Source organism: Hemibagrus wyckioides, linkage group LG09, assembly GCF_019097595.1.
Source record: "Hemibagrus wyckioides isolate EC202008001 linkage group LG09, SWU_Hwy_1.0, whole genome shotgun sequence".
Lineage (NCBI taxonomy): Eukaryota > Metazoa > Chordata > Actinopteri > Siluriformes > Bagridae > Hemibagrus > Hemibagrus wyckioides.
Window position 1 is genome coordinate 15,057,437 of NC_080718.1, and position 27,283 is coordinate 15,084,719.

At 38.7% G+C, this 27,283-nt stretch overlaps 1 protein-coding gene across 1 annotated transcript in view; it reads left to right on the plus strand.

Annotated features, from left to right (window-relative positions):
- The first annotated feature begins 14,541 nt into the window (after positions 1-14,541).
- tmem260 (transmembrane protein 260) overlaps positions 14,542-27,283 on the plus strand; it is a 28,524-nt gene continuing 15,782 nt past the window's right edge. Inside the window, exons 1-3 of the mRNA XM_058398343.1 lie at positions 14,542-14,909; positions 19,439-19,470; positions 21,167-21,318. Coding sequence (XP_058254326.1) covers positions 14,804-14,909; positions 19,439-19,470; positions 21,167-21,318 — 290 coding nt within the window. The 5' untranslated portion in view covers positions 14,542-14,803. The remainder of the gene's footprint in view (positions 14,910-19,438; positions 19,471-21,166; positions 21,319-27,283) is intronic.

The following is a 27,283-nucleotide window of genomic DNA, read 5'->3' on the forward strand; positions in this document are numbered from 1 at the left end:
CGGCATTTGCTTTGTTACATTATCATGATAGAAGTAGCCATTAGATGGTAAATTGCGGCCATAAAGGGATGCGCATGGTCAGCAAAAATAGCCTCAAATAGCCTGTGGCAGGCAGTGGTTGATATTAACAGACCCAAAGTGTGTAAGAAAACATTCCCCACACCACCTCCACCAGCCTGTATGGTTAACACAAGGCAGGTTGGGTACATGGATTCATGCACTCGGTGCCAAATTCTGACTCTACCATCTGTGTGCCTCGGCAGAAATCGAGATACATCAGACCTGATTACGTTTTTCCAGTCTTCAGCTGCCCAATTTTGATGAGCCTGTGCCCACTGCAGCTTCAGATTTCTGTTATTGGCTGACAGAAGTGGAAACTGTACTCTGAGATGATTTTCTGCTCATCATAATTGCACATAATGATTATTCGAGTTATTGTAGCCTTTCTGTCAGCTGGAAGCAGTCTGGCAATTCTCTTTTGACCTTTCTCATCTACAAGGCATTTCAATCCACAGAACTGCTGCTCAATGGATGTGTTTTTCTTTATTGCACCATTCTCTAGAGACTGTTGTTTGTGAAAATCCACAAGATCAGCAGTTATAAAACCAGTCTGTCTGGCACCAGCAATCACGCCACGGTCAAAATCACTGAGATCCCATTTTCTCTCCGTCTGATGGTTGATGTGATCATTACTCGACTCTTGTGTGTCTTAAAATGGTTTGTGAATTGTATTGTAAGTATGATAGATAGATAGATAGATAGATAGATAGATAGATAGATAGATAGATAGATAGATAGATAGATAGATATCTTTCATTGCAAAGTACAGGTACAGCTGGAGACACTCTCTACTTCAGACCCGTCGATGTAAATAGGGGAGTGTCTGCTGCTGTTAGATTTCCGGAAGTCGATGAGCTCTTTGGTCTTTGTGGCGTTGAGGGTGAGGTTGTTCATGGAACACCATGCTGGCAGGCTTTGGATCTTCTCCCTGTAGGCTGATTCATCGTTGTTGCTGATTTGGCCAACAACTGTGGTATCATCTGCATATTTGATGAAGATGTTGGAGTTATGTTAGGTCAGTTGTTATGGTGAGAACCAGGATTAATCAATTGGATAATGCTTTATTTTCATTCCATTTCTGTTTGAAAGCTATTAGCCAGCTAGATCCTATGAATAAAGAAAAAGAGAGATCATTTTAAATTGCACTTGGTATAATACAGTCAGACTAAACAGATATAGACAATGAGGTCCTGGAGCTTGATAGTAAGAGAATAAAGGGTTTTACAAAGTAAGATGAACTAATCCTATATTATTAGCATATTATTTAAATCATGTGTAATTGATATATTTATTTATCTATTTATTTTTTTATCCTAGCGTTTGTCCCACACAATGGCAGGGTCCGTTGTGTTTTTAGCGGATCATTTGATTCACATGATTTGGCACGTTTTATACCGGATGCCCTTCCTGTCACAACCCTACCATTTTTTATCCGGGCTTGGGACCGGCATTGAGAGACGCGGGATCCTGCCGCTGGACCACCAGGAGGCCATGAAGGTATATTTATTAAATGTATTTATATGGCAAGATCAGTGGTGTAGATGATTTCTAAATAGCACCACACTCCTACTTCTGTCTGCAATCTACAGAAAATACTTAAGAACATTGCACTAATTGTATAGGGCAGTAGTGATTTTACTTAGGCGGTGCTTAGCTACTGAATCAAACCAATGAAGTTAAAAAAGGGACAGATTATCTCCTATTAGTATCACATTAAATCTAATTTTGAGCTTCTGTGACAGCTTCAGGGTTGTCAGTTTCTGTTTAGAATGGGCAAATATTGCAAATATCAGCTACACAGAAAAGTGCACTACAGTTAACCTGTTTCCCGTGAAATCACAACGGGAAAAAGCAGAAACAGGCAACTACCTTTTATATGCCTGGGCTAGTTTCAAATCTCTTTCTGCAGCGTTTGAATTGTAACTGGGATAGGGAATTTTGCTGACACCTGGCAACCATCCCCACCAGCTTCTGAAATCTTTTCGTTTTGTCCTGCAGGATCCACATCTATAGTGATGCTTTCTGGCAAGCTTTCTAAAGAAAATCAAATACTCCGCATAGTGTTCCTGTCTATTCATTTAGGACGCCTTACTTTTTCACTCTGAATAATGTTTTCATATTCAGTTACATCCCACTCTATAAATATGTCAATGTTCTGACTCACATCTTTCACTTTATATACTTCATTACTTCACTTGGACATTCACATGTAATAGTTTAAGATGAGTCAAGCCTTGAGTTTCCCTTAGTTTGGGTGAGCTGCACCACCCTGGTAAAGTGACGGAAGGAAGGAAGCCTCAGCGGAGGCATATACTGTATACATATCAAAGTTAGAGCTGGTTTTATAACATGTCCAAACCAACAGCAACTGCAGTGTGTCACATTTTTGACTTAGCATCTCAAAATTTTGACCACTTGCAGTTTTTACCACAAGATTATGTCAAATCAAATAAAGATTTATGTTGAATTTTAGACTTTCCTAACTATTATTTTAAAGAAACAATTGTTTCTTTAACCTGTGATCCCATCTTCAGACATTAATCATTTGGCTCTATCTTTATACCATCTTCACATTTGGTAGTAGCTAAGGGATAGTATGTAGAAATCTGTCTATCATACTGTCTGTTGGATTGTATGTAGAAATTGTGTATGCTTGCAAGCGTTTACATACCTACAAAGCTAGCTAATTTGATTATCCTGCCAAATATCTTTAACCTGCATATATATTCTATATAAGGAACTTTCTATAGGGGAAGATCTATTACTGTACTGTATTTCAACATTTTAAGATAGGTCAGATTTTTGACATAGGGGAAGCCTTTTAACAAATATTAACCACTATAAAGTCCTGGTTAATAAATCCAAGCATTTTGAATTCAGTTAAATACATTTAGAGTGACAAACAATCTAAAACTTGACAAATATTGAGCTTATTTTCTGTTGGTTTGCTTAAGATCACAGTGCAACATATGGACTGCTCCGTTTAATCTCCACTGAGTTAGGGCCTGCAACAAGTGTCATTACGCATACATGAGGCAGGATTCTTCCATCCCCTTTTGGCCATGCTGTGTGAACAATATGACTGACGAGACCAAGTGGTTGGGTTGCCATACGGTGCTAATTTAAAATATACTGAGATTGTCGATATCTTATTATATAATGAAATAATTATCAAATAATAATAATTTCCAAAAAAATAGAATGAAATGTAATTGCTTTCTACAAAATGGTAAAGTATACGTGCAGACAGTGTCTGAGCTTATTTTCTACAGAAATATTTCTGTTATAAGATATACTGCAAAGAATAAGAGAGCCGGTTGCATTTACCAAAGTCCAAATGTTGGGGCTAGTTTCTATCTATCTATCTACAGTGAAGGAAAAAATGATTTGATCCCCTGCTGTTTTTGTACGTTTGCCCACTGACAAAGAAATGATCAGTCTGTAATTTTAATGGTAGGTTTATCTGAACAGTGAGAGACAGAATAACAACAAAAAAATCCAGAAAAACACATTTCAAAAAAGTTCTACATTGATTTGCATTTTATTGAGTGAAATAAGTATTTGACCCCTTTGCAAAACATGACTTAGTTCTTGGTGGCAAACCCTTGTTGGACCACTTGTAGTTGGCCACCAGGTTTGCACACACCTCACATCTCAAGGAATTTGGGTCCATTCCTCTTTGCAGATCCTCTCCAAGTCATTAAGGTTTTGTGGCTGACCCTTCAGCTCCCTCCACAGATTTTCTATGGGATTAAGGTCTGGAGACTGGCTAGGCCACTACAGGACCTTAATGTGCTTCTTTTTGAACCACTCCTTTGTTGCCTTGGCCGTGTGTTTTGGGTCGTTGTCAGGCTGGAATATCAATCCACGACCCATTTTCAATGCCCTGGCTGAGGGAAGGAGGTTCTCATCCAAGATTTAACGGTACATGGCCCCGTCCATCGTCCCTTTGATGCGGTGTGGTTGTCCTCTCACCTGGGGATGGTGTACTTGGGGTCATAGGCAGCATTCCTCCTCCTCCAAACATGGCGAGTTGAGTTGATGCCAAAGAGCTGGATTTTGGTCTCATTTGACCACAACACTTTCACCCAGTTCTCCTCTGAATCATTCAGATGTTCATTGGCAAACTTCAGATGAGCCTGTACATGTGCTTTCTTTAGCAGGGGGACCTTGTGGGCGCTACTGGATTTCAGTCTTTCACGGCGTAGTGTGTTACCAATTGTAACTTTGGTCTCAGCTGCCTTGAGATCGTTGACAAAATCCTCCAGTGTAATTCTGGGCTGATTCCTCGCCGTTCTCATGATCATTGAAACTCCATGAGGTGAGATCTTGCATGGAGCCCCAGACTGAGGAAGATTGTCCTTTTGTGTTTCTTCCATTTGGGAATAATCGCACCAACTGTTGTCACCTTCTCACCAAGCTGCTTGGCGATGGTCTTGTAGTTCATTCCAGCCTTGTGTAGGTCTACAATCTTGTCCCTGACATCCATGGACAGCTCTTTGGTCTTGGCCATGATGGACAGTTTGGAATCTGATTGATTGCTTCCTTCTGTGGACAGGGTGTCTTTCATACAGTTAACGAGCTGAGATTAAGAGCACTCCCCGAGAGTGCTCCTACTGTAATCTCAGCTCCTTACCTGTATAAAAGACACCTGGGAGCCAGAAATTTTTCTGATTGATAGGGGATCAAATACTTATTTCACTCATTAAAATGCAAATCAATGTAGAACTTTTCTGAAATGCGTTTTTCTGGATTTTTTTGTTGTTATTCTGCCTCTCACTGTTCAAATACACCTACCATTAAAATTACAGACTGATCATTTCTTTGTCTATCTATCTATCTATCTATCTATCTATCTATCTATCTATCTATCTATCTATCTATCTATCTATCTATCTATCTATTGTGTGGTTTTTCAGATGTTGTTGTACATCTGGGAAGAGATGTAGCTGTGGGCTGGTAATTTTGCTGAAAGGTACACAAAGGTACATCTAAAACTGTTCCAAATGGGAACATCTAAAACTGTTCTAAATTGGATATTAATAAGTAATGTGTGAAAGCTTCTTGTTTTGTTTGTTTGAACATGTTGTCATTAATGTTGCTAGCCCCTTCAAAATCTATGGAGAAGAACCTCCACTGCAGATTCTAATAGACACCAACATAGTATGCTAGTGCATGCTTCCATGCTTAAGAGTAAATGTCCAAATAGTGTACCTGTTATTACTACATGCTGCTAATACAGCAGTATAAGAATTAAGTTTGTCTTTGAGCCCCTTTGTCTCTCTGTGTCCTCCAGCGGAAGTTGTTTCATTACAGGTGACGGGAAGCTGTGATCCAAATGGAGCTCGCGCTGTTTACCTCCTTCACCCGGCACGAGAGCAAGAACACGATAACGCAGATCATCGCCTGTGAATGAGAGATAGTGAAACTCCCTTCTGCCATCACACCAAACACACAGACACACACACACACACACACACTCTCACACACAGTCTTTGCGTTCCCCCCGTGCTCTTCATTTAGTAAACTTGGCAGTCGTCTTTAATCTCGCAGTAAATTGGAGCAGTGGGGGAGTGTGGAGAGTGCTGTATGCATGTCATTAATTCCTCACTATATCTGTCTGGCACAATTAGTCACTGTTTGCTGCTGAAAATGTGCCATTAATTATGTCTGCCTTCAGTTCTGAGGTTCAGAGAACTGCAACATAGTGAACCTGCTGTTCCACACCGCACTCACCTGCGCAAAAGACGCATCAATTCTCTATAGAGACACATATAAGTATATTGTTTCTGCCTATTTGTTGCTGAATTATTTGCACAGAAGTTTTAGAACGATGAAAAGGCTCAAAACTTCACAGAGAGGGAGGAACAGAGCATGAAATGAGCGAAAAATGGAGCATAAGCTCTGTGAGCACAATCCAGTTACTTAAACTAATCAACATTTAATTAATCACTCTGTATTAACTCTGTAATATATAGTTATTTGTCCTTTTGCATCTGCTTTTACATTTCATTGAGCTGTGAAGAATTCACTCCTAAGAGATTACTGTATCTGCTTAGATAGATTATTTTAGCAGAAAACCCGTTCATCCATATAATTTTATTGCATTTCTCCTGAGTATTGCTAATCAATCAAGTTCTCTCAAGGGCAGTATCCAGGAAGGTACAATGCGTGGAGATCAACAGAAATTATTACTAAGGACTTTCAGTGCCAATCTTCTCTGTTTCACGTTGCTTCTCCAAATGGCATAACAAACATGATGGAGTTCAATCTAGAGAACATATTATCATTAGATTCCTGTTGTGTTAGCCAAATTGAATCCTCTTATTTTAATTGGTCTCCATTAGGTTTTCTGCTCAAGGCAATTCCAGCTGGGCCTTGTTTTTACTGCTGCACTTGCACCAAAGCAAAGCTGCAAAATATTGATTACAATCATCCTAATCTTTAATGGTTTTAATTGCAGATTGCTTTACAAACAACAAAGAGGTAAACAGGCCTTTTTGACCAACATGTATCTCCTTATCTGGGTTATTTATGCATCTAGCCCAGTTTGTATTCTTCTGTTCTTGCACCATACAGATAAAAAATGAGGGTGACTTTATAGTTCACAAATCAATGATGAGCTTAGCCTGTGATGATCTAAGTTTAACAAGAGGGCATATGGTGATGGTGCTTTTGGAAAAGGCCTAGATATTGCAAGAGTAACACTCCTTTGTTTTAAAATATGCATATTTTTTAATACCCTGAATGTGGAATTATTTCAAGCACCTAAGAATGATAAGAACAGTCTAAATGCGACCCACATTAGGGTATAAAGAATTATATATTTGCATCTGCATGACACTGATACAGATGACGTATATATCTCTGCTCGAATGATTGCTGTTCAATGAGCACGGATTTGGACATACAGTCAGGTCTGCTTTGTTATAAATACCTTTTTATTATGTCATATTAGTTTATTAACAAACACACATTGTTCATTACAATTATCTGGTTGTTGCTAACAGAAGACGGATATGGAGGTGTCCATGGTTTTTCCTTACTTTGTAGCTCAATTAAATAGGGGTTGGAAATGTAATTGAGATCGCTGCCACCAATTATTGTGGTCAATAAAAAATTGCAACCGTAGTCCTTTGGGTTAGCATTGATATTGCTGAATATTCACTGGAGGAGTAGGGTATAGCTTTTGAGATGTTTCTGGACTGAAATTTGTCAACCCTTCTTAATGAAATGAGCTCATCTGTGTTCACCTCCCCGGTGATGAGAATTAGATCTGCTATATCAAATGTATGTCTGAAATTGCTCAAAATGTGTTGCTAGACTGTATACTGGGTGACTGTATATTATCGACTCAACCACCTATCACAGGTAACTCTAAAAAATGCACTGTAGTCTATATACACAAGTAAATTGTGCTCAAACAGTTATTCGCTATTAGGGATAATCGTAACCAAAGAATGAAGATTCAAGATGGCAATGCTACCTGCTGTTCTCCTGTCAGTAATAATACTGTAACAACATATAAATTAGCTTGCATAAATCTTATCTTAATCTGTAATGGCCTGGTTGACATTTAGCTCTTTAAACTATAGTATACAATAAGGCACAGTTTTCATGCATAAACTACAAAAAAATATATATTAGCAGTAAGTAAATGATGATTGATGAGATCTAAGTAATCAAATGATCTAATAAAAAATCTTTGTCTTTCTATAAGTGAGTGTGGAAACAGTGCGTGATGGAAGAGGAGTGAGTGAAGTAGAGAAGAGTGTATGTCTTATGTTAGGATAAGTGGAGGCTTAAACACTGATTAGACTGTGTGCGTGGTATTAAGAAGAAGAGAGAGGAGGATTAGAAACTCTGAGGTGCTGACACACTGCTACCACTCCCAGCTCTCGGTTAATGTGAGGATCAGACTTGTTTAAAATAGAGTGGGATTACCAATCAATATAGAGTGACATTTTTGTGAAGGAAACCCATAGGTGTGGCACTGAAGAGTCCCCAAACACTATCCACCTGCAAGAAGAATATTAGCATAGCTGAATAAGCATTAACTGTTTGCCACTTATGGATGTAGGTGAAGCCAGCCAATGGCCTTTCCCATTTAGTTTTCAGTGAGGAGAATTTAAATACAGTTAGGAAATCCTCAGACTTATCAATATCCCAGATAAGAGGATATTCCCAATTCCTAATTTTAGATGCACTAAAGTATTGCTAATAAATTGTAAACAGACAAACAGCATAGCAAACTTAAAGATAAAGAAAGGCCACCCATTTAACTGTGGGCTGCTCTGGAGCACTGTGTTGCTGTGTCCTGGTAACAGGGATGAATTCACCATTGAAATTTCACATTGCTCAGTCGAGCTGCTAAACAGCTGACCTCTTTTTTTTTATTTTGTAATGACAGAAAGTGCTCTGCACACTCAAATGCTGTTAGTAGAGCTGTAGAAGATCACAGAAAAGAAAGTTTATCTATTAGTTATGGAGAGTTTGAGCTTTCAGGAACAGCGTATGGGGTTCATTTACCATTTTGAAACCACAAATAAAAAGTGGCCAATTGGTTGGATGCTAACAGACCATAGTTGTAGATTTTAGAAGATTTTTTAGAAGGAAAACAATACACGAGTAACTATTAAAATAGATTAATAACAGGAAAAAAATACTGTAAAATATTTTTATCTTGTATGTAACAATATGCTTATAATACAGTAATAAGCCCTGTGAGATATAACAGAGGAATGACACAGTTGAATATAAAACAGTGATAACACATCTGTATGCTTACAACCCAATAATAAGTTGGCATGCTTATAACAAGAACACAAAAGGGTGCTTTTAACATAGTAATACTCGACTGAGGAGCTGATCAAACATAACACAAAAGGGTGCTTATAACACAATAATGACACATTGGTATGCCTACAACCCAGTAATAACATATTGTCATGCTTTTAAAACTGTCAAAACATGTCAAAAAACACAGTAATAACACATCTGCATGTTTATAACACAGTAACAACTTATGTGTAACAAAAATAACGTAACGCATCTGCATGCTTTTAATACTGTAATAACAACTTGGCATAATTAAAACAAAGATATAACATGTACACACAACACATTAACAGCATATAAGGTGCTTATAACACAGTAATAACTCATTAGCATGCTTATAAAATACCAGTAAAACAAAAACAAGTATTTATAACATGGTAATACCATATAACAGTGCTAAAGGCACCATATCAATGCAAGAGTGCATATAACAAAATAAAAAAAGAGTTCATTCTTATAACACATTTATAATATGTTCACATGCTAAGAACATAATATATTTGCATACTTGTAACACAGTATAACACATTGGCATAAAAGAAATACAAGTACTTATGTATGCTTAAGGCAAAATACTGTTCCATACAAGTGCTTATAAGAGTTATAGCACATAAGATAATAACACAAGAATAAGTTCTTATTCTTGTGACACAATAATAACACAAGTGTGTTCATATCATAGTTGGTTATAACACATACCGTAGGCACGCTTATAACAGTAATAACTTAATAGTATACAATAGCATAATAACATAATATTGTTAAAACCCAGTAATAACACATCTAAATGTTGATAACATAGTATTACCTCATAATAGTGTTTATAACACAATAACACATTTAAATGCTTATTACAAAGTAACAACTTTGCTTGGCTCTAACGTAGTAATAACATATAAACATGCTTATAACACTTGGCTTGGTTATAACAGTAATAACATATGGGCATGCTTATAACTGAGTAATAACACAATAGTGTTTATAACGCAGTAAAAACACATTTAAACGCTTGTTACAAAGTAATAACAACTTGGCTTGGTTATAACATAGTAATAACACATATACTGTGTTTATAACACAGTAATAAGTCATTTAAATGCCTGTTATAAAGTAATAACAACTTGGCTAGGTTATATGAATATATGAAGGCCAAGATGGAGCCACTGCATTAAGCCTGCCGTCTATACCTGTGTCCGTTTTTCCTTGTGTCGCTGCTTCTTACACTTCTTTTTCTTTTTATTCATCCATTCACTCTACCATAGCGTATTTTTCCAGGAACACCGCCGCCACTGTTCGCGGACCTGCCAGTTACCTCTTGCGTCTTCCCCCAGCTGATCTAAGGAGGAGACGACATCACCGCCGAGGCAAGCAAGGAGGAGTATTGGTAAGACTAAAATCTTACCTGAGATTGTCCTCATTACTCTGCCCCCAAACACAGCTTTCAGGTGGATTGACACGGTGTGCGAAATTCATTCACCCCCGATCCCTAGACTGTGGTTATTGGTGGCTTCAGCCTGTGCTGAGTGACTCGGACACGCTACTTCGACCGCCACGGCTACGAAAGTGGTGCAGCAACCATGAGTTGCTTCGGTCCCTGGGGCACGCCGTATCCTGTAACCCACACTACAAGCAAGATAGCTCTTATTAATGCCATATCTATTGGAAATAAATCTTTTATGTTAAATGACTATTTCATTTCCCATGATCTTGATTTTCTTTTACTCATCGAGACCTGGATTAAGCCAGGGGATAACAGTGCCTACTCTGAACTTTTGCCTCCAAACTGCCGGTTATTAATGCTCCACGAACTACAGGACGTGGTGGAGGTCTGGCCTTAATTCACAAAAATACTGCTAATTGCAGAACTATATATTTTGATAAATATTTGAGCTTTGAGCTATTAGTTCCTGTTAATAATTCTGGAACTATGCTTCTTGCTCTTGTTTACTGGCCGCCTAAATATTCCTGATTTTCTATCTAATTAAATATGATAAACTGCTTATCTGTGGGGATTTTAATATTCATGTATGCTGTCCGAATAATAGCTTTTCTGTTGATTTTAATAATTTACTGGACTCTTTTAACCATACTCAGTCAGTTTAAGTGCCAAAACATGTAATGGGACACACCTTGGACTTAGTGATTTCATTAGGCCTCCTTCCCACTATCAGGGATGTGGGTGATTTATGCTTTTCGGACCATTTCCCAGTTCTGTCCGATGTCATTTCTCACTCTTCACCCAGCATGTCGACTCTACCTGCTCAATACGGCCATATTATTTAATCACAAACTCTAACATTCTGGACAAAATTGTCCATTCTGGACAAAATGCACCCATGAAATTAAAGACAAAAAGATCATCACACCCATGGATGAATGACAATATTCGTACCCTAAGGAGACACTGCAGGAAAGCAGAATGTAAATGGAGAAAGGACAGGCTCCACATCTCTCTAGAAATGCTTCGAAATTCTTTGGCACAGTACCAGGATGCCGTAAAAAATCTGAGTATTTGTCAACAATGATCAACTGTCACCACCAACAAGTGCTTTTCGATGTAATAAGTTCTGTAATTCACACTCAACTAACTAGTACTGTCATGAATTCCAGGGATTGCTGTGAAACATTTATGAAATATTACGTTGACAAAATAGCATCAGTGACACAGGGCCTTATAGGACAGGTCCCTGAGAGTGCCAAGGCTCCTCTGTGCACAGCTGTTTTTGAAACTTTCGATCCGGTTTCTCTCTCCACTCATGTCAGGCCGACATCATACCCTCTAGATGTAGTACCGACCAGACTACTAAAGAGTTTTTTTGTTGCATGGGTCCTGGACCTTGTAGCCTTTTTTAAATGATTGTCTTAGGTTAGGTTATGTGCCTGATGCTTTTAAACATGCTGTTGTCACTCCACTCTTAAAAAACCCCCATCTTGACCCTTCTGTTCTAGCTAATTTCAGACCTATTTCACTTTCCTTAACCCTTCCTCTCTTAAATATTAGGGAAGCTTATATTTTATCAACTATAAAAAATTAAATTCTGGAGATCTGGTTTTAGAACACGTCACAGCACTGAGTCTGCCCTATTAAAGATTCACAATGATATAATACTAGCAAGAGATAGTGGCTGCCAAGTTGTGTTGATCCTCTCAGACCTCACCGCAGCCTTCGACACCATAGACCACAAGATTTCTAGGCTAAATAACCTGGTTGGAATCCGGGGTACAGTGCTTGATTGGTTCATGTCTTGCATGTTAAACAAGAGTTTTTCTGTGAGATAGGGTGACATATCATCTTCGAGCATCCTGCAACTCTATGGTGTACCACAGGGATCGATACTTGGCATGGTGTTGTTCTCCCTATATATGCTACCTCTGGGTAATATATTTCATTTTACTTCTCTGCTGATGACATCCAACTATATGTTCCTTTAAAACCATATTCGCTTAAAGCCATATTGTCCAGCTGTTTATTTGACATTAAACATTGGCTGGCTAGTAATAATGTCTTAATGAGAATAGGTGTGAATGCATATTATTTGGTTCACAGTAGCAGCCTAATTTTAACCTTAGGTCTTGATTTTAAAAACAAGGTTCGCAACCTAGGCGTCATATTTGACAACAATTTGCATTTTGCTAAGCAAGTAACCTCAGTTGTCGAAACAAGCTTCTTTCAACACCGTCTATTATCAAAGGTGAAACCATTAGTTTAGATGAAACACATGGAAAAAGCCATTCATGCTTTAATAAGTTCAAGATTGGATTACTGTAACGCTCTTTATTTAGGCATTACTCAGTCTTCTCTTCATCGCCTACAGCTGGTTCAGAACGCTGCAGCACGGCTTTTAACCGGTACCAATAAGTATGCACACATCACCCCGGTCCTTCTCTCCACTGGCTTCTGGTACCTTACAGAATTCAATATAAAATCTTGATATTTGTTTTTAAACCTCTGTCTGGTATGGCTCCAACCTATGTAAACAAATTTATCCAACTGCACACTTCTTCTTCTAATCATGTACTGCTCCAAGTGCCCAGAACAAGATATAAATCGTGGGGCGACCGTGCTTTCTCAGTGGCAGCTCCAAAGCTTTGGAATTCCCTCCCTCCTGATCTTACTTCTGAAAGGAATTTCTCGACCTTCAAAGCTAAGCTAAAGACATATTTATTCACCAAAGCATTTGTTTTGTATTAGAGGGTCTGCTTAGTCTCCTGTCTCCTGATTTTTAGTGTTTTCTTTTTTATTTTCTACTGTTATGTTATCTCTAATTTTATTACTATAATTTGCAACTTTGCTCTTTGTTCAGCACCTAGGTTCTACGTGGTATATAAATAAAGTGTGAATTGAATTGAATGGATAACATAGTAATAACATATAGGCACACTTATAACACAGTAATAACACATTGATACGCTTATTACAAAGTGATGACAACTCGGCTAGGTTATAACATAGTAATAACATATAGGCACACTTATAACACACTAATAACACATTGATACGCTTATAGTGATAACACATATCCATACACACTATCTCACTATCCTAACACTGGGTAAGGTCTCCCTGTGCTTTCAAAACTTTAGCATTCAAGCAATTATTTATTAACAGGCCCAAAGCATGCCAAGAAAATATTCCACACACCATTACACCACCTACACCAACCTGGACTGCTGATCCAAAGCAGGCTGGGTCCATGGATTGATGCTCTTGCAGCCAAATTCCGAACCTGCCATCTGCAAGTCTCATCCGATCAGGCTACATTTTCCCTGTCTTCAACTGTCCAGTTTAGGTGAGTCTGTGCCCACTGCCTCAACTTTCTGTTCTTACTGACAGAAGTGGAACCTGAAGTGGTGAATATGCCTCAAACATTGACCTCTGTATGACCACAATCATACAGTAGGGTATCTGAGTTCTGGATGATTTTATACACTGCACTGCTGTCATGCAATTGGCTGATTAGATAACTGCATGAATGTGTGTATATAAGACCACTAAACAGACCAATCTTCTATATGCAAAATAGAATAAATCCTTGATATAATTCATATGTATTAATTCATAAAAGGTTTTGCATGGCTAGTTACACATAATTATATTGAGACAAGTGTTTTCTTCAACATAGGACTTACATAAAGAGTCTCAGTCATATGTTTTTAAAGCCATACCCATTTTCAAAACACCAGTAATACAAAATATAGGCATTTTAAATCAATCCTTTTCACAAACTTGTTAAAGTTTACACATGAACTGCATTTTGTCTTGTGTTTTCTTCAACATATAACTGACTTGGATTTATTAATTCGTGTACTGTGACGTTGAAATACGTGACTTTTATTTTGAAATGTCTTAACAGTGGCGCACTGGTTGGGAATCTTAATCTTTATCAGTAAGGAAAAGCTGAGAATTATTAAAAAATATATATATAATTGCACTAAATATGGAGTCTTTATGATTTTTCTTTCTAGGTTGTACATGTTATGATACTTTTAATAGTTCAATTTTGCTGAATATCTTTTTTTTTTTTTTTTTTTTTACCTTAGAGTTATCAAGTGTTTAGACGATGGTGCAATAATACTTATGGCTACAAAACATTACATATTTTAAAACGTGATATAGTTACAAGCTTTTATAATTTTATAAGCAGCGCGAAATTGACTTTATTTTAATTAACAGAAAATAATAACGCTACAAACACTCGAGGAGTGACCATATAATAACAGCTCGGTGCGAGAAGACGTCATGATTTTTCGCACATGCGCACTGACATGGATACCGAATTCTCCGGAACCGGCAGGGACGCGGGAACCAAGGAGACAACGTTTACCGAAACAACCCCAGCCAGGCCATTAAGTCCATACACGTACACGCAGTGCAAACGAGGAGCACTTGGTTAGGTGGTTGGAAATGAATGCGAAGAGGACGTGCTGGACTTTAACAGGAGCGACGGTAGCATGTGTTCTCGCGCTGTACCTGCCCCGGGTCCCGCGCGCTGTCGCTGGTGGAGACTCAGGTAATCTGCTGCGCGTGCCTTTGTTTAGATCACACGGAGCCAATCAGCTCCACTTCTCTCTCTCTCTCTCTCTCTCTCTCTCTCTCTCTCTCTCTGTGTGTGTTTGTTTTTTACTCACTGCAAAAACTGCAAAGAGATTCCAGCTGATGATGCACAGAACTGTCATAAGCTTCAGGCTTCAGGTCTGTTAGAGAGTTGGTGTAAGTTCAGGACACGAGACTGTCATGACGCAAAATGTCAGTCACCTCATCAGCAACGTCTTTTAAGATACACCATATTGCCAAAACATTTTGGGACACACCCCTCCAAATTAGGTGTTGTTTTTCAGGGGTTGGGTTTGGACCCTTAGTTCCAGTGAAATAAACTCTTAATGATTCAGCATACCAAGATATTTTGGACATTTTTTGAAGTCCTGACCTCAACCCGGTAGAACACCTTTGGGATGAATTAGAGCGGAGACTGTGAGCCAGTCCAAAACTGGGACGTCTTGCCCTTTGCAGCTATAACAGCTTCAACTCTTCTGGGAAGGCTTTCCACAAGGTTTAGGAGTGTGTTTATGGGAATTTTTAACCATTCCTCTAGAAGTGCATTTGTGAGGTCAGACACTGATGCTGGACGAGAAGGTCTGGCTCACAGTCTCCATTCTAATTCATTCCAAAGATGTTCTCTTGAGTTGAGGTCAGGACTCTGTGCAGTTCCACCACACCAAACTCACTCATCCATGTCTTTTATGGACCTTGCTTTGTGCACTGGTGTGCAGTCATATTGGAACAGGAAGGGGTCATCTCCAAACTGTTCCCACAAAGTTGTGGGCATGAAATTGTTCAAAATGTCTTGATACGCTGAAGCATTAAGAGTTCCGAATAGGGAAGGGTAAGAATTGTACTATAGTCAGCCACTAGTGGGGCTCAGAGACATTTTGGCTTTACTTTTAAATCCCTAAAAATATCCACCTATATATAGTCATTGGTTGTAGGCTAGACATTTAGTTTACAACCATTTCTGGACAGTTCATGCCCTTAAGTGACAGCAACAGCGGCTGTTACAGAGAATGCAGAGTCAGGCTTTATGCAATAGTGGTAAGTTGACTGCACCTGCTGCCCTGACTTGTATAACCAGACAGATCTCTGCATGCAGGACAGCTCAGATTGGTTGCTGGGTCACTAGGCAAAAAAAAAGTCCCCGAAGGGGTCTATGCATTCACTAAGTTAGCAACACTGGCTCTGTCACACCTACTTTATTTTAGGATGGACTGTTAATTAGCTGATTACTAGAATCTGATGTTTTGGGAGCGTTTAAAATGCAAGAATGGGCAGGACAGGGGGTACTCTAGAACCAGGGTGGAGAACGTGATGTTTAATCAATCAATAAGTATAATATTGGAGAAAAAATACAGTCTAGGGATGTGGCAGCTTAGTGATTAAGATATTGGACTACTGATGGGATGGTTGTGAGTTCGAATCCCAACTCTTGAGCCCTTGAGCAATGCCCTTAATTGTGATTAATTATAAGTCACTCTGGATAAGGGTATCTGCCGTAAATGTAAATATTAGGGGAAAGCTTGTACATTCAGCCTGCATGTCTGGCCTCAAGCAGCACAGAGCTTTCATAGCCTCTCATAACCTTTTTCTCCTCAGCTGCAACTTTTTATTTTAATGAGCTAGGTAATGTATGCTTTCTTGTTTCTATTTCCCGTTCAAACAGAGCTTGTTTTTCAGTAACCACAGCCAGTTATCTCTCACTGCAACTGTCTGATCAAGTAGCAGTTCTATGGAGTAATAGTCCTCATTCTGCTGTATCACATAACACATAACCTACAGAATAAACTGGTCCCTTGAGGTTCCCTAGCTGACACCTGGCTGAACAAAGCTCTGACTGTGGCGTTGAAAACACACAAGTGTCTCAATGTCCTTGTATGATGTCAGTAAGATTTCCCTTTACTGGGACTAAAGCACCAAATATGTTTAATCATCACAATTCCTGTTAACAAAGTGAGCATGGATGGTACACCAGGCCTTCTCGTGGTGCACCTGTATCTAACCTCACTAATGTGCTTGTGGATGAAACACATCCTAGGGGGTAGGGGGGCTAAATTAGGAATGGTTTGGTTCAAAAATGACACGTGTATGACGTTTTCCAAATCCTTTTGGCAATACAGCATAGCTGTTTGTGGGGATTTTCACCATATTTTTGTGATATGGCAAATTTCTGGCTTACAAGGTAAATAGAGAAATGTGTCTAAAATATGTGCCTTTAAACAGGGGGGGTGGGGGCATTGCACTATCCAGATTTCTGTTCTGGTAACTTCCTCTCTGGTTCCAGTCCACACTGGCATTTTAGAGTGGAAAAACCCAATCCCTGAGCATGGTGCACAGAAACAGTGCAGGACATGGGTGTGATAGAGTCCAATGAATGCTCAGCAGAATATTTCCAGGTTTCCGTCTCGCACCCCTAATCCATTTAGGTGTGCTGCACCCTGGAGAGGCTAAGCGAGTTCCCCAAGGGACTACTGTTGTCTAGGAATTTGAGTGTGGAATTGATGGAGATTAAGGGGTAGAAAGACTGCTTTGGATGCCCAGTGCTCTACTATCAAAGAGGCACTTGGCAACTTCTGCTGCTGCTCCTCTTTCACTGTATTCCCCCTAACTTGCTCTTCACTAGCTGGCACACCTTTTTGCTTGAACCCAGAATGGCATGAATAATAATGGGAGATAACTATATATGCCTTCGTATAAAACAAAATTTGATTAAAGAGAGAGCCATGTCCTTGGAGATGTTGTGGGCCTGACCTCACCATGTGTGATTTGGTCTATATGAGCTCATGGGTGTGCTAAATCAAACAGTGAAAGCAAAGAAAATTCCAGCACTGAAGAGTCAGGAGCCTGCAATCACAGATAGAGGAGCTCCAACATGACAGCAAAACAGCCATGCTTCACTGAAATGTTGGAAGTGCCAATTTCGGAATTTCAGCAATTCACTGAACATTTACGGTTGCATCAGCAAACACAGTTTATAGGATTTTCCACTGGTTAGTCTGTTGCGTCAGCCAGCATTTCTCTGATTTTTACCATATTTTGAATTTCCCTCTATTTGCAAATAGCCATGGCGTCCTTGGGTCATCAAAAAGTCTTCTTTTGTCATAAATTAAATAAATAACCTAGTTTTATTTACACAGTCGTACTCATTTAAGGTTATTAGAGATCTATTCGAATTCTTTTCCTTGTGTGATTGCGTATATTTTGTGAAGATTTGACGTATCATACAGCCTTACTTGCAGAAGGCAGAGCATTGTGTGGAATTGAGGCTAGCATTAACACACATATGTCTGGGAAATTTATTGATTTACTATGTCGGAAAAATTAAGTTGGGTTTTTTTTTCTTGATGTAGATTAAACGTAAGTATATAAAGTATTTTTAATATAGTTTTATGTACTGAAAAACTCTTACATTTTATTGCATTTACATTGGAAATTAAAATTTCTTAAGATATCTATAAGACCATGTGGAGGTGGCTCAAGAAAATAAATGAAAGAAAACGCATTTGATTAATTAAAATGTTTGTTAAGAAATTGTATTTTGTTTGACATTGTCTTCCTTACAAGCATTTTTTTTTTGAAATTTCAGTTTGCTGAAGAGTCTTAGCAGTTCATTTCTATTTAGATTTTTTCATATTTGCATTTCTATGCTAGGTTAAGCTTGGATTTAGTTCACTGACACAGTGTACATGTTCAGGTTCATAGTCAAGCCTTTAACGAATGACTGCAAAATTTCTTCACCTGCTCTGCACTGGTGATCAGTAGCTGATTCAAACACAGTGCTTGAGGTTCATTGGAATACGTGTGCAATATCCAAGCACCCATTTCCCGAAATCACTTCCTGTTCTGGCCAGTAGATGGCAGAGTTTGGTGTTAGTTATAAACTACTGACAAGTTCATTTGTCTTTGCATCTCAGCCTCATTGTTTCAGTTTATGTATTGTTCATTTGTCCTGTTTGAGTCTGTGATGTTTGCTTGTGTGTCTTTTATAGAGAATCAGGAAAAAAAAGAAGGCTTGAGAAAAAGGAAAGTACACTCAGACGTACGGTTGAGGATGTTAAAGGCTTTAAAATATCAGTTGTTGTGGTGTGTGTACTTTGTGTGGCATTGCATAAAGACCTGTGGAAGGGAATGGATGTGGGATGGTGTATACATTATTGGATGAGTGAGGAGGCTTGTGTATAGAGTGTGTTTGAATATGACTGCATTCTGTCTGCGAATGGGGACGGTGGAGAGACTGAATGTGTTTGCGTGTGCGCACGCGTGCATGCCAGTGCCTGCCTGGGGATCAGGGGAGCGTCACGCGATGGAAGAGAATGAGCGTGTCGCTTATGAAGTGTCACACTGGGAAGATTTGCAGGTTTTGATCCGGGCAAATTAATGCAAAACCCCAGTGCAAGTATTTGATTTGGGAAAACTTTCGGGAGCTGACTTGTCTCTTAATAATAATTATTGGGTTTACATTAATTTCCCTCTCTGTTATTTCTACCACAGGAGAGTTGATCACCGCTGCTTGTGAGCTGGGGGTAAGCATTAGCCGTTATTGTTTAATCAATTCACTCATTAACTCTTAGAAGCATTAAGGAAGTTTAATTAAGTATGTGGGGAGAAAAAAAATGGTTGATTAATTTACTTTGCAGGCTACAGGTTTTTTTTTCTTCTTCTTCATCCCCTTTTTATGTTCTTCTTTTTCTAAGTTAGGAGTAGAGAATGCAATAATTTGCTACCCCGTTCTTTAAATCCAATTAGACAGAATGGTAAGGCAATGGCTTTTGTAGGCTTTGCCTTATGTATAGTATAAGGCTCATTATTCTCAACCTCTCTGCTTTTTGTGCATGCATGTGTGTGCTTGTGTAAGCCGCGAAGAATGAACCAAATCGGGTTAACAGTTATAATAAGTTTTATTATTTAATAAAGTTTATTACGCTGCCGTGATCCTTTTAGGGAGGCTGTGGCAGTGTCAGTATGCCAGTAATCCCTCGCTCCCTCTGTCCGTGTGGCCTCGGGCTGGAGCGCTCTCTCCGGGCAGTAGGCCGCTGGCTGTACCCTACCCCTCCTCCCTCGAGCACTGGATCTACTCCTTTAAGCTCCCTGAGGCATGCCCGCCACACTCCATCCCAGCTCTCGACCTGTGTGTTCTACACTTCTGCAGTGTACCACACACACACAGGCACAATTCTGCTTCCCTTTCCACCTTCCTCACCATACACTCTGCTAACACGCATGCCTGAATGATATCACCACACACACACACACACACCCCTCTATTTCCACCTCATGATCACCTTGTTGGCACTGCAGGGTGCCCTTCCTGACCCTACCATCTGTTTGCCATACTGTCTCTGTTTCTTCTGTCCTTTCCGTGCCCTCTGTTTCTCTCACACTCTCTTTCATTCTCTTCTCTCCATCCCACAGTGTGCCATGTTATTTCTTTTTTTTCTCCCTTTCCCACAATATATCATTTGTCAATAATTACCTCAAGGTCTTTGCAGTATTCATATTCCAGCAGCAATAATGCAAAAACAAAAACACAGCAGAACACATTTGTTTATGCTCCATTAGCAGTCTGACCAAATTCCAGTGTTTTCTGTGGGTGTGTGTTAATAGTGTAACTGGCATGCTCCATTTTTTTTAAACCCCACTTTGCTTTAATACATACGTTGCGAGACAATGTGTGATTATGGTGTATAACAATATATAGACAACATTTTCTTTCTGTGTACATAATGCTTTAATCAAACGCATATATTTTTTTTGGTCAGCACACATGCTAAGTCATACTCTGTCATTTTTCTTAAGGATTGTGTATCTTCATACAGAGCTCTTGTGCTCTCATTCTCTCATCTCTCAGACATCCCCTTACTGTAGAGTGTACTGTGTGTCTCTGCCATGCCTCTGTGTGTTATCAGGCCAGTAGGAGAGCGGCAGCATTTAATAGCTCAGCCCTTATCGCTCCTGAGGGGACTTAGTGCCTAATTGCTGGGAATGCAACGAGACAGCAGATCAGGGCTTTGGAGGGTTATCAGGAGGAGATGTGTATGTGTCTGTGTGTATGTGTCTGTGAGATTGATGCTGAGTAGCTGTAACTAATAAAACAGAGACTGTCCTTGAGTAGAGAGCAGGAAGAGGATAAGAGGGGGGGGGGGTCAGGTCACATTCATCCTGTGCTTCTTTTTTTTTTTGTTGCAGTATGTCAGTTTTCTGAATGTTGTCTTCTCTCAGGTGGCCCATCCCCCTGGATATCCTCTCTTCACCATGTTGGCCTCACTGGCCCTCCGTCTGGTTCCTGCCACTTCTCCTGCACATGCCATCAATGTGCTGTGTGCTGTGCTGGGGGCCATGGCTAGCGGGGCGCTCTGCTACACTGTCTGCAGGTAGGAACCTCTCACCTGTGAGTATAATACAGTACTATAATACAGATTCTGTCTGATCAAGCCTTTATGCAATGAAAACAGGAATAGAAAGGGGCAGTGCTTCTGCATGTTATTCATTAGGGATGCATCAACACAATTTTATCAGACCTTGTGTGAATGCATTTTATTTTGTTTCTCGTTAATACTGATATAGAATTATTATTATTATTATTATTATTATTATTATTATTATTATTATTATTATTATTATTATTATTATTATTATTATTATTATTAATAAATCACGGAACATGATATTTAGCTCTGTTTTATGTTTGAAATGTTCTGTATAAAATTGTTTGCATGCCTGCTCATTTATACCTGCTGCCAGGCTCATTCTTTATAGCATAAAGTATTACTGGTGGGTTTTGTTCCATGTTAGAAAAGTTCTTCTGTACAGCTCTATATAAATTGTTTTTATTTTCGTTGTTATTTTCACCCCTCAAGCACTGACTGCAGACATTAGATTTTGCCTAGCCAGTGTTTCTTCTAGAGTCATTTGTGTGCTAGCAGTGAACTCCTCATGCTGAGATGTATATGTTTGAGTTAGGGTTGCTTGTATAGTGGTAAGATGCTATAGTACACTTTGCAGTCTGCTTTTTGATTTTGATTGCCATCAGATATCCTGAAATAGATGCAGATTGCTCTCATTTTGTTTCATCCTGTTCAATAGAACAATACTGAAACCTTTGTATTTACTGATACTGATACCCATTGTGTATTATTCTCTTTAAAAACTTTAAAATTTGTTTTTTTTTTCATGTTTTATAGTTAAAATCTTTCACGCAAACCTACTTGCATTGTTACTGCAATTTATAAATATAAAAACATATGTCCTAATAATCTAATTTATCCATTTTTATAAATATAATAAAATAAATCCTAACAAAAGCAGTGTAACAAAAAATTTTTCCAAAGATTTTCCAAATCTTATTCCACTCATTACCATTTGTCACATCCACTGTTGGTTAAATATTGATACTGGATACGGATTCGTGCCATCTCTACTGCCATCTCTATTGTTTTTCTAAGAAATATGAGGACTGATATCTGATGCCATTACCAGTATCAATGCATTTCTAATATTTATAGCCAACACCAGGTAAACAAAAACTGCAGCGTCAGTTCATGTACAATATTCTTTTATTTAAAACGTTAAAAAGCTGAGAAATCCTACCAAACTATGTTTGCATGTTTGCATCTGCACATATTAATACATTTCTTTGCTGTTCAGGACTTCCTTAATGACGTAAATATTGTATGACTTGCCTGAGGTCAGAGGAGCCGCTTCAGTAGAGTTTGTAAACCAAGCTGACCAAAGATTTGCCCTGAGGCCACTTGTAAAATGCAACTCCTGCTCTTAATCCAGAAAGGATTTAGATCCAATTTTGGATTAAGAGACTAAAAAGTCATTACCCATATCCTGGGCTTCCACCTCCTTACATCCCTGCAGCTGATAGGGGATACACACACACACACACAGACACCCACACACTTGCACACAAAGATGCAGAACAGATTACATTGGTGCCACACATTCCAGTGCAAAAGCCCTCGTTGCTCTTATTTGTCAGTATATAATCTATATTTTCAACTGATTGTATAATAGGTTTTAATGGTTTGTGGTTTTGGCCTCTTGCTCATCTGCTGGGCTGAGAGCTGGAACTGGCAAGCGTGAGATGCCAGGGCTGGGAGGGGGAGACATTTTGGGGCATCAGAGCTTCCGGCACAGTCTGGGATGCCCTTCTGGATTGGCATTAGGGTCTTCAGGTATACACTCTATGCCTGGTGGGAGAGCTGAAATGGCATACCACACCCAGCAAGAGCACTACTGGGCAGGCCTGTCCCCACACTGCCACCCTGGCAACTTGCGCCACTTCATTCCACTGCGCCTATATGCACTTTGTCATCTTAAAGTTGGGGATGTGCATATAAATTGTGTTATTTAAATAACGTGAGTCAGTAAGATACATTAAGGTGCCATTGTCCAAAAAGTGTTTTGCAATAGTGTGCTAATTTCTTCAATTTTAATTAGCAATATTTTAAGAAAAGCATTGCATTTAAGTTTATATAGAATCTCTGGCTGAGAATGTGAGTTAAACAAATATATGGAGTAACTAACAAACACCGCATGAACCCAGTTATTATTTCAATTATTCAAATGAATTGGAAGATCCACAGCATCATGAGTCTTTGATGTTCCAAGTCAAATGGGGTGGATGTCTGTGTATACTGATGGGTTTCGAAGCCATTTCCTTTCAAAAACTGAGTTACCCGCGTCTCAAACCCATCACTTGGCCTCCCTTTGATTTGTCAATTACTGAAACACTTTTCTTAACTACATGGTTGATAGCCAAATTGAATGTCGTATTATGTTTCCACACTGGTGCTTGATGAGACTTTGAGGTAGGCCGGCCTCAATAATAATGGTAATTGTTGAATGTTGCTTTCAAACTTGTAGGGAATATATAGTTATTTGAGAGCTTTGAACTTCTAGTTCATGAGAAATATTTTCTACTCATTAAAATAATAATTTAGATTTTATTAATACAAATTTTAAGTCTTCTGAAGATATATTTTTCCTAAAGCATTCTAAAGTTTCTGATAGACAATTTACCTAATAAATAAGCAGCAACTCTCATTTATGTAGATCATTTACACTACCAAGAACGCCATGCCATTCAGGTATTCTTAAATACCTGTGCTGAATTTGGTTAGTCTTCTAGTCCTGGTACCCTGTGAGTTGAACCGGGATGTACAGTACTGGTGGAGATAAATGTATTGAGGGCCATTGAAAGAGCAAACACAATCAGATAGATGTCCTGATGAATGTCTCTGGCTAGAATTGCTTCTTTAGGCACAAGAGTTTTCAGTAGTAGACTAATGATGTGTGAAGTTTCTCACTCTTTTCAAAAGTCCTTTCCCCGGCTCATTTATGAGGCGAACCGTTTAAGTAGGTTTAAAATTCATTTTTATTTATTTACCCACAGTAATGTTTTCTTATCACAAATTAACTGAGTGAACGTTTTTGTTCATTTACTCATTTTCATTAAGTGATGCTTTTCAGTAAGCAGTAGAGCAGTGAAGCCAATCCCAGCAACAGTGGGCAGAAGAATTAACTCTGGATGGGACAACAGTCAATGGCAAGGCATTATGCACACACACATTCCTATCTAGCTGCAATTTAGCATAGCCAAGCTGCTTATCTGCATATTCTTGGACAGTGGAAGGAAACCAGAGAACTTGAGAACCAGAGAAAAGCCACATGGACACAGGAAAAACATGTAAAGCTTCATGCAGACAGTAACCCAAGCTCCATGCACAGTTTAAGATTAGATGAGATGATAGTTTATATTTTTAGATTTGAGCTTTTTTCCTACTTTATACTATGTCTGCTGTCTACTATCTTATTACTCGCTAATACTATCAAGTCACCACTTCACCTACTTTCACTGGTATGTTTATGCAGTGGAAATGTGACGTGCACTCAGCCAGGATATTGACAGACCCGAGTTCCCATTTGTTGCTGAGCTGTGGTAATCTGTGCTGTTTGGTGAAGAACTGCTATTAGATGATTCACAGTCTATTTTGAACACGTAAACTGAACAACAATGAATAGTAACCATTTTTATAAAAATCCTATGAATCAATGGATATTTAATCAGTAAACAACTATCACTCAGCATTTTCCACACCTTCCTGAGAACTTCATTACATAACACAATCAGCCATGTGGTCTAAAAGGGACTCCACCCATCCTCCCTGCTGCTTATTCGCCCAGGCCTCTCTCTTCCACACATGCGATGGTACACACCTGCCAAGATCAGGCTGGACCTGAGTACAGCATCTGATTTCACAGCTGGCTGCGCTCCAGAGCCCACCTGTCTCACTGTGTATTTGTTTTTCTAGGGGCCTTCACCATATGGATGTAACTCTGCTCTTCACATCATAGCTTCTCTATCAGCTTTTTAAATCAGGTCCTGTTAATGTTGCATGTGTGAGTGATTTCAGACTATTTGAAATGTTTAAGTTCTTTACGTTTGATATATACCAATCTTCATTTCTGTTAGCAAGGCTTATTAGCACATTCAAAATGTTTGCCTTAACCTAATGGTAAGCCATGCCCGGTGTCATATCACACACCGAGACACTGCTGATACATGGCCACCCTCAGCATGACCAATGCTTCATTTGAGATACATGCAGTAATACGCCTTAACAGATATTTAATAAAGACGTCTTTTACTCTGATTATTCGGTTCAGAATAAAGGGAAATACAGTTATTTTACAGTATTATACAATTACTCTAATTTCTCTTTGCCTGGAGGCCCAAGATTGTGTCTGCCACACTGGAAGTCAGTATTACATCCATATTACATTTCTCCATCTCCACAGGCACTTCCTAATAGCAGTCGCCAAGCAAGGAGAGGATCAGCATTTGCCTATTACCATATGTTCAAAATTAATACAGTCTATACAACTGTGTATAATTCAGAACCACGGATGCCTAATGACTTTGCTGCAATAATGATGGTGGAAGAAATTACTGAATGACTTACACGCTTAGAGTCTGTTTGTCCACATGGTGCGGGTAGTTAGGGGATTAAAGATGGCTTGCTGTGGGAAATTGTTTTAGTGTCCGTATTGTTTGGGGAATGATTAATTTTTAGAATACACTGCACAGAATGCTCTATAATGTCCTGTTTCAACCTTTCCTCTCACCTTTAAACACCCCTCAGCGGTTCTCATAGACATCGCTCATATACTGTAAGTTTGAGCGGGGTTTTTTGTTGCAAGATATAATACAAATATCAGTTCTTGTGCTACTTCTTTCTTTTTAATACTTGTAAATCAGTGGTTAAAAAAAAGTGATGTCATATACTGTAACACTATTTCCTGCTCCAGTGGATGCTTTGTAATATGTGGAGATACTTTTCAGAGTAAGTACTCAAATCCATTATAATGGATCAAATATGTAGCACCTTGAATTAACTGATGATGATTAATTATTCACTGTTTATATCACTCCTACTGTTTAACCCCTTAAACTCCTAAAGCTTTTCTGGGGTCCAGAATTATATTAATTATATGTTGCTTATTAGTTTAACTATATTTAATGAATAATTGATAATACGTTACTGAATAAAGTGCCTCACTCCAATCCAGTCAAATAAATCATGCATAGTCATAGACAGATTATTGAGTTGCTTAAGTCAGTTTTCTGGTTGTGCCATTGGCAAATTAATATATTACTTTGTATTTTCTTGTTTTTAGACTGAAGGCTGACAGCTCATTTGTGAGCATAGTTGAGGTCATGAAATCCTAATGTGAATGTGGTATATGGGCTATTTTAATCACACTTTTTTAAATTGTTATTTTGCGTGGTCAAAGAAATAAAAATCATGACACTGTTTTCGTTCAATTGAAACGCTCTCTTATACAGAAAACCTGCCCTCATATCAAAGGACAAGCTAATGAGGCATTCATCTGCTATGATTTAGCACAATTTGTTTTTCTTGGATAAATAGTGCACAGGTTTTTAACAGCATTTAAATCATGTAGTTATGTCTGCATACTGTTCCAGTATTAAATCTTCACTACACATATGTAACTCAGCTTTGAATACGCTAACCGAATGATAACGAAGGTGCAAGTTTAAGAAGTTAACAGTAAATATCCTATCAATCTAACATAAATGGGACACATGAGAAGGAAATATACATTACATATTTTACCACCTTTCCACTCTTCTTAGAGAACAACTGTTTATGCTGATGGTCTGTATGAAAAGATAAGCGTATGATATATGTATGTATAACTACCTCTGCATGAGTGAGTGCTGATTTTTGTTGAACAGCTGCAAAGATGAGCTACAGAAGTGCACACAGCAGCATCTCAGACAGCACACTGAGATAAAAGCATGTA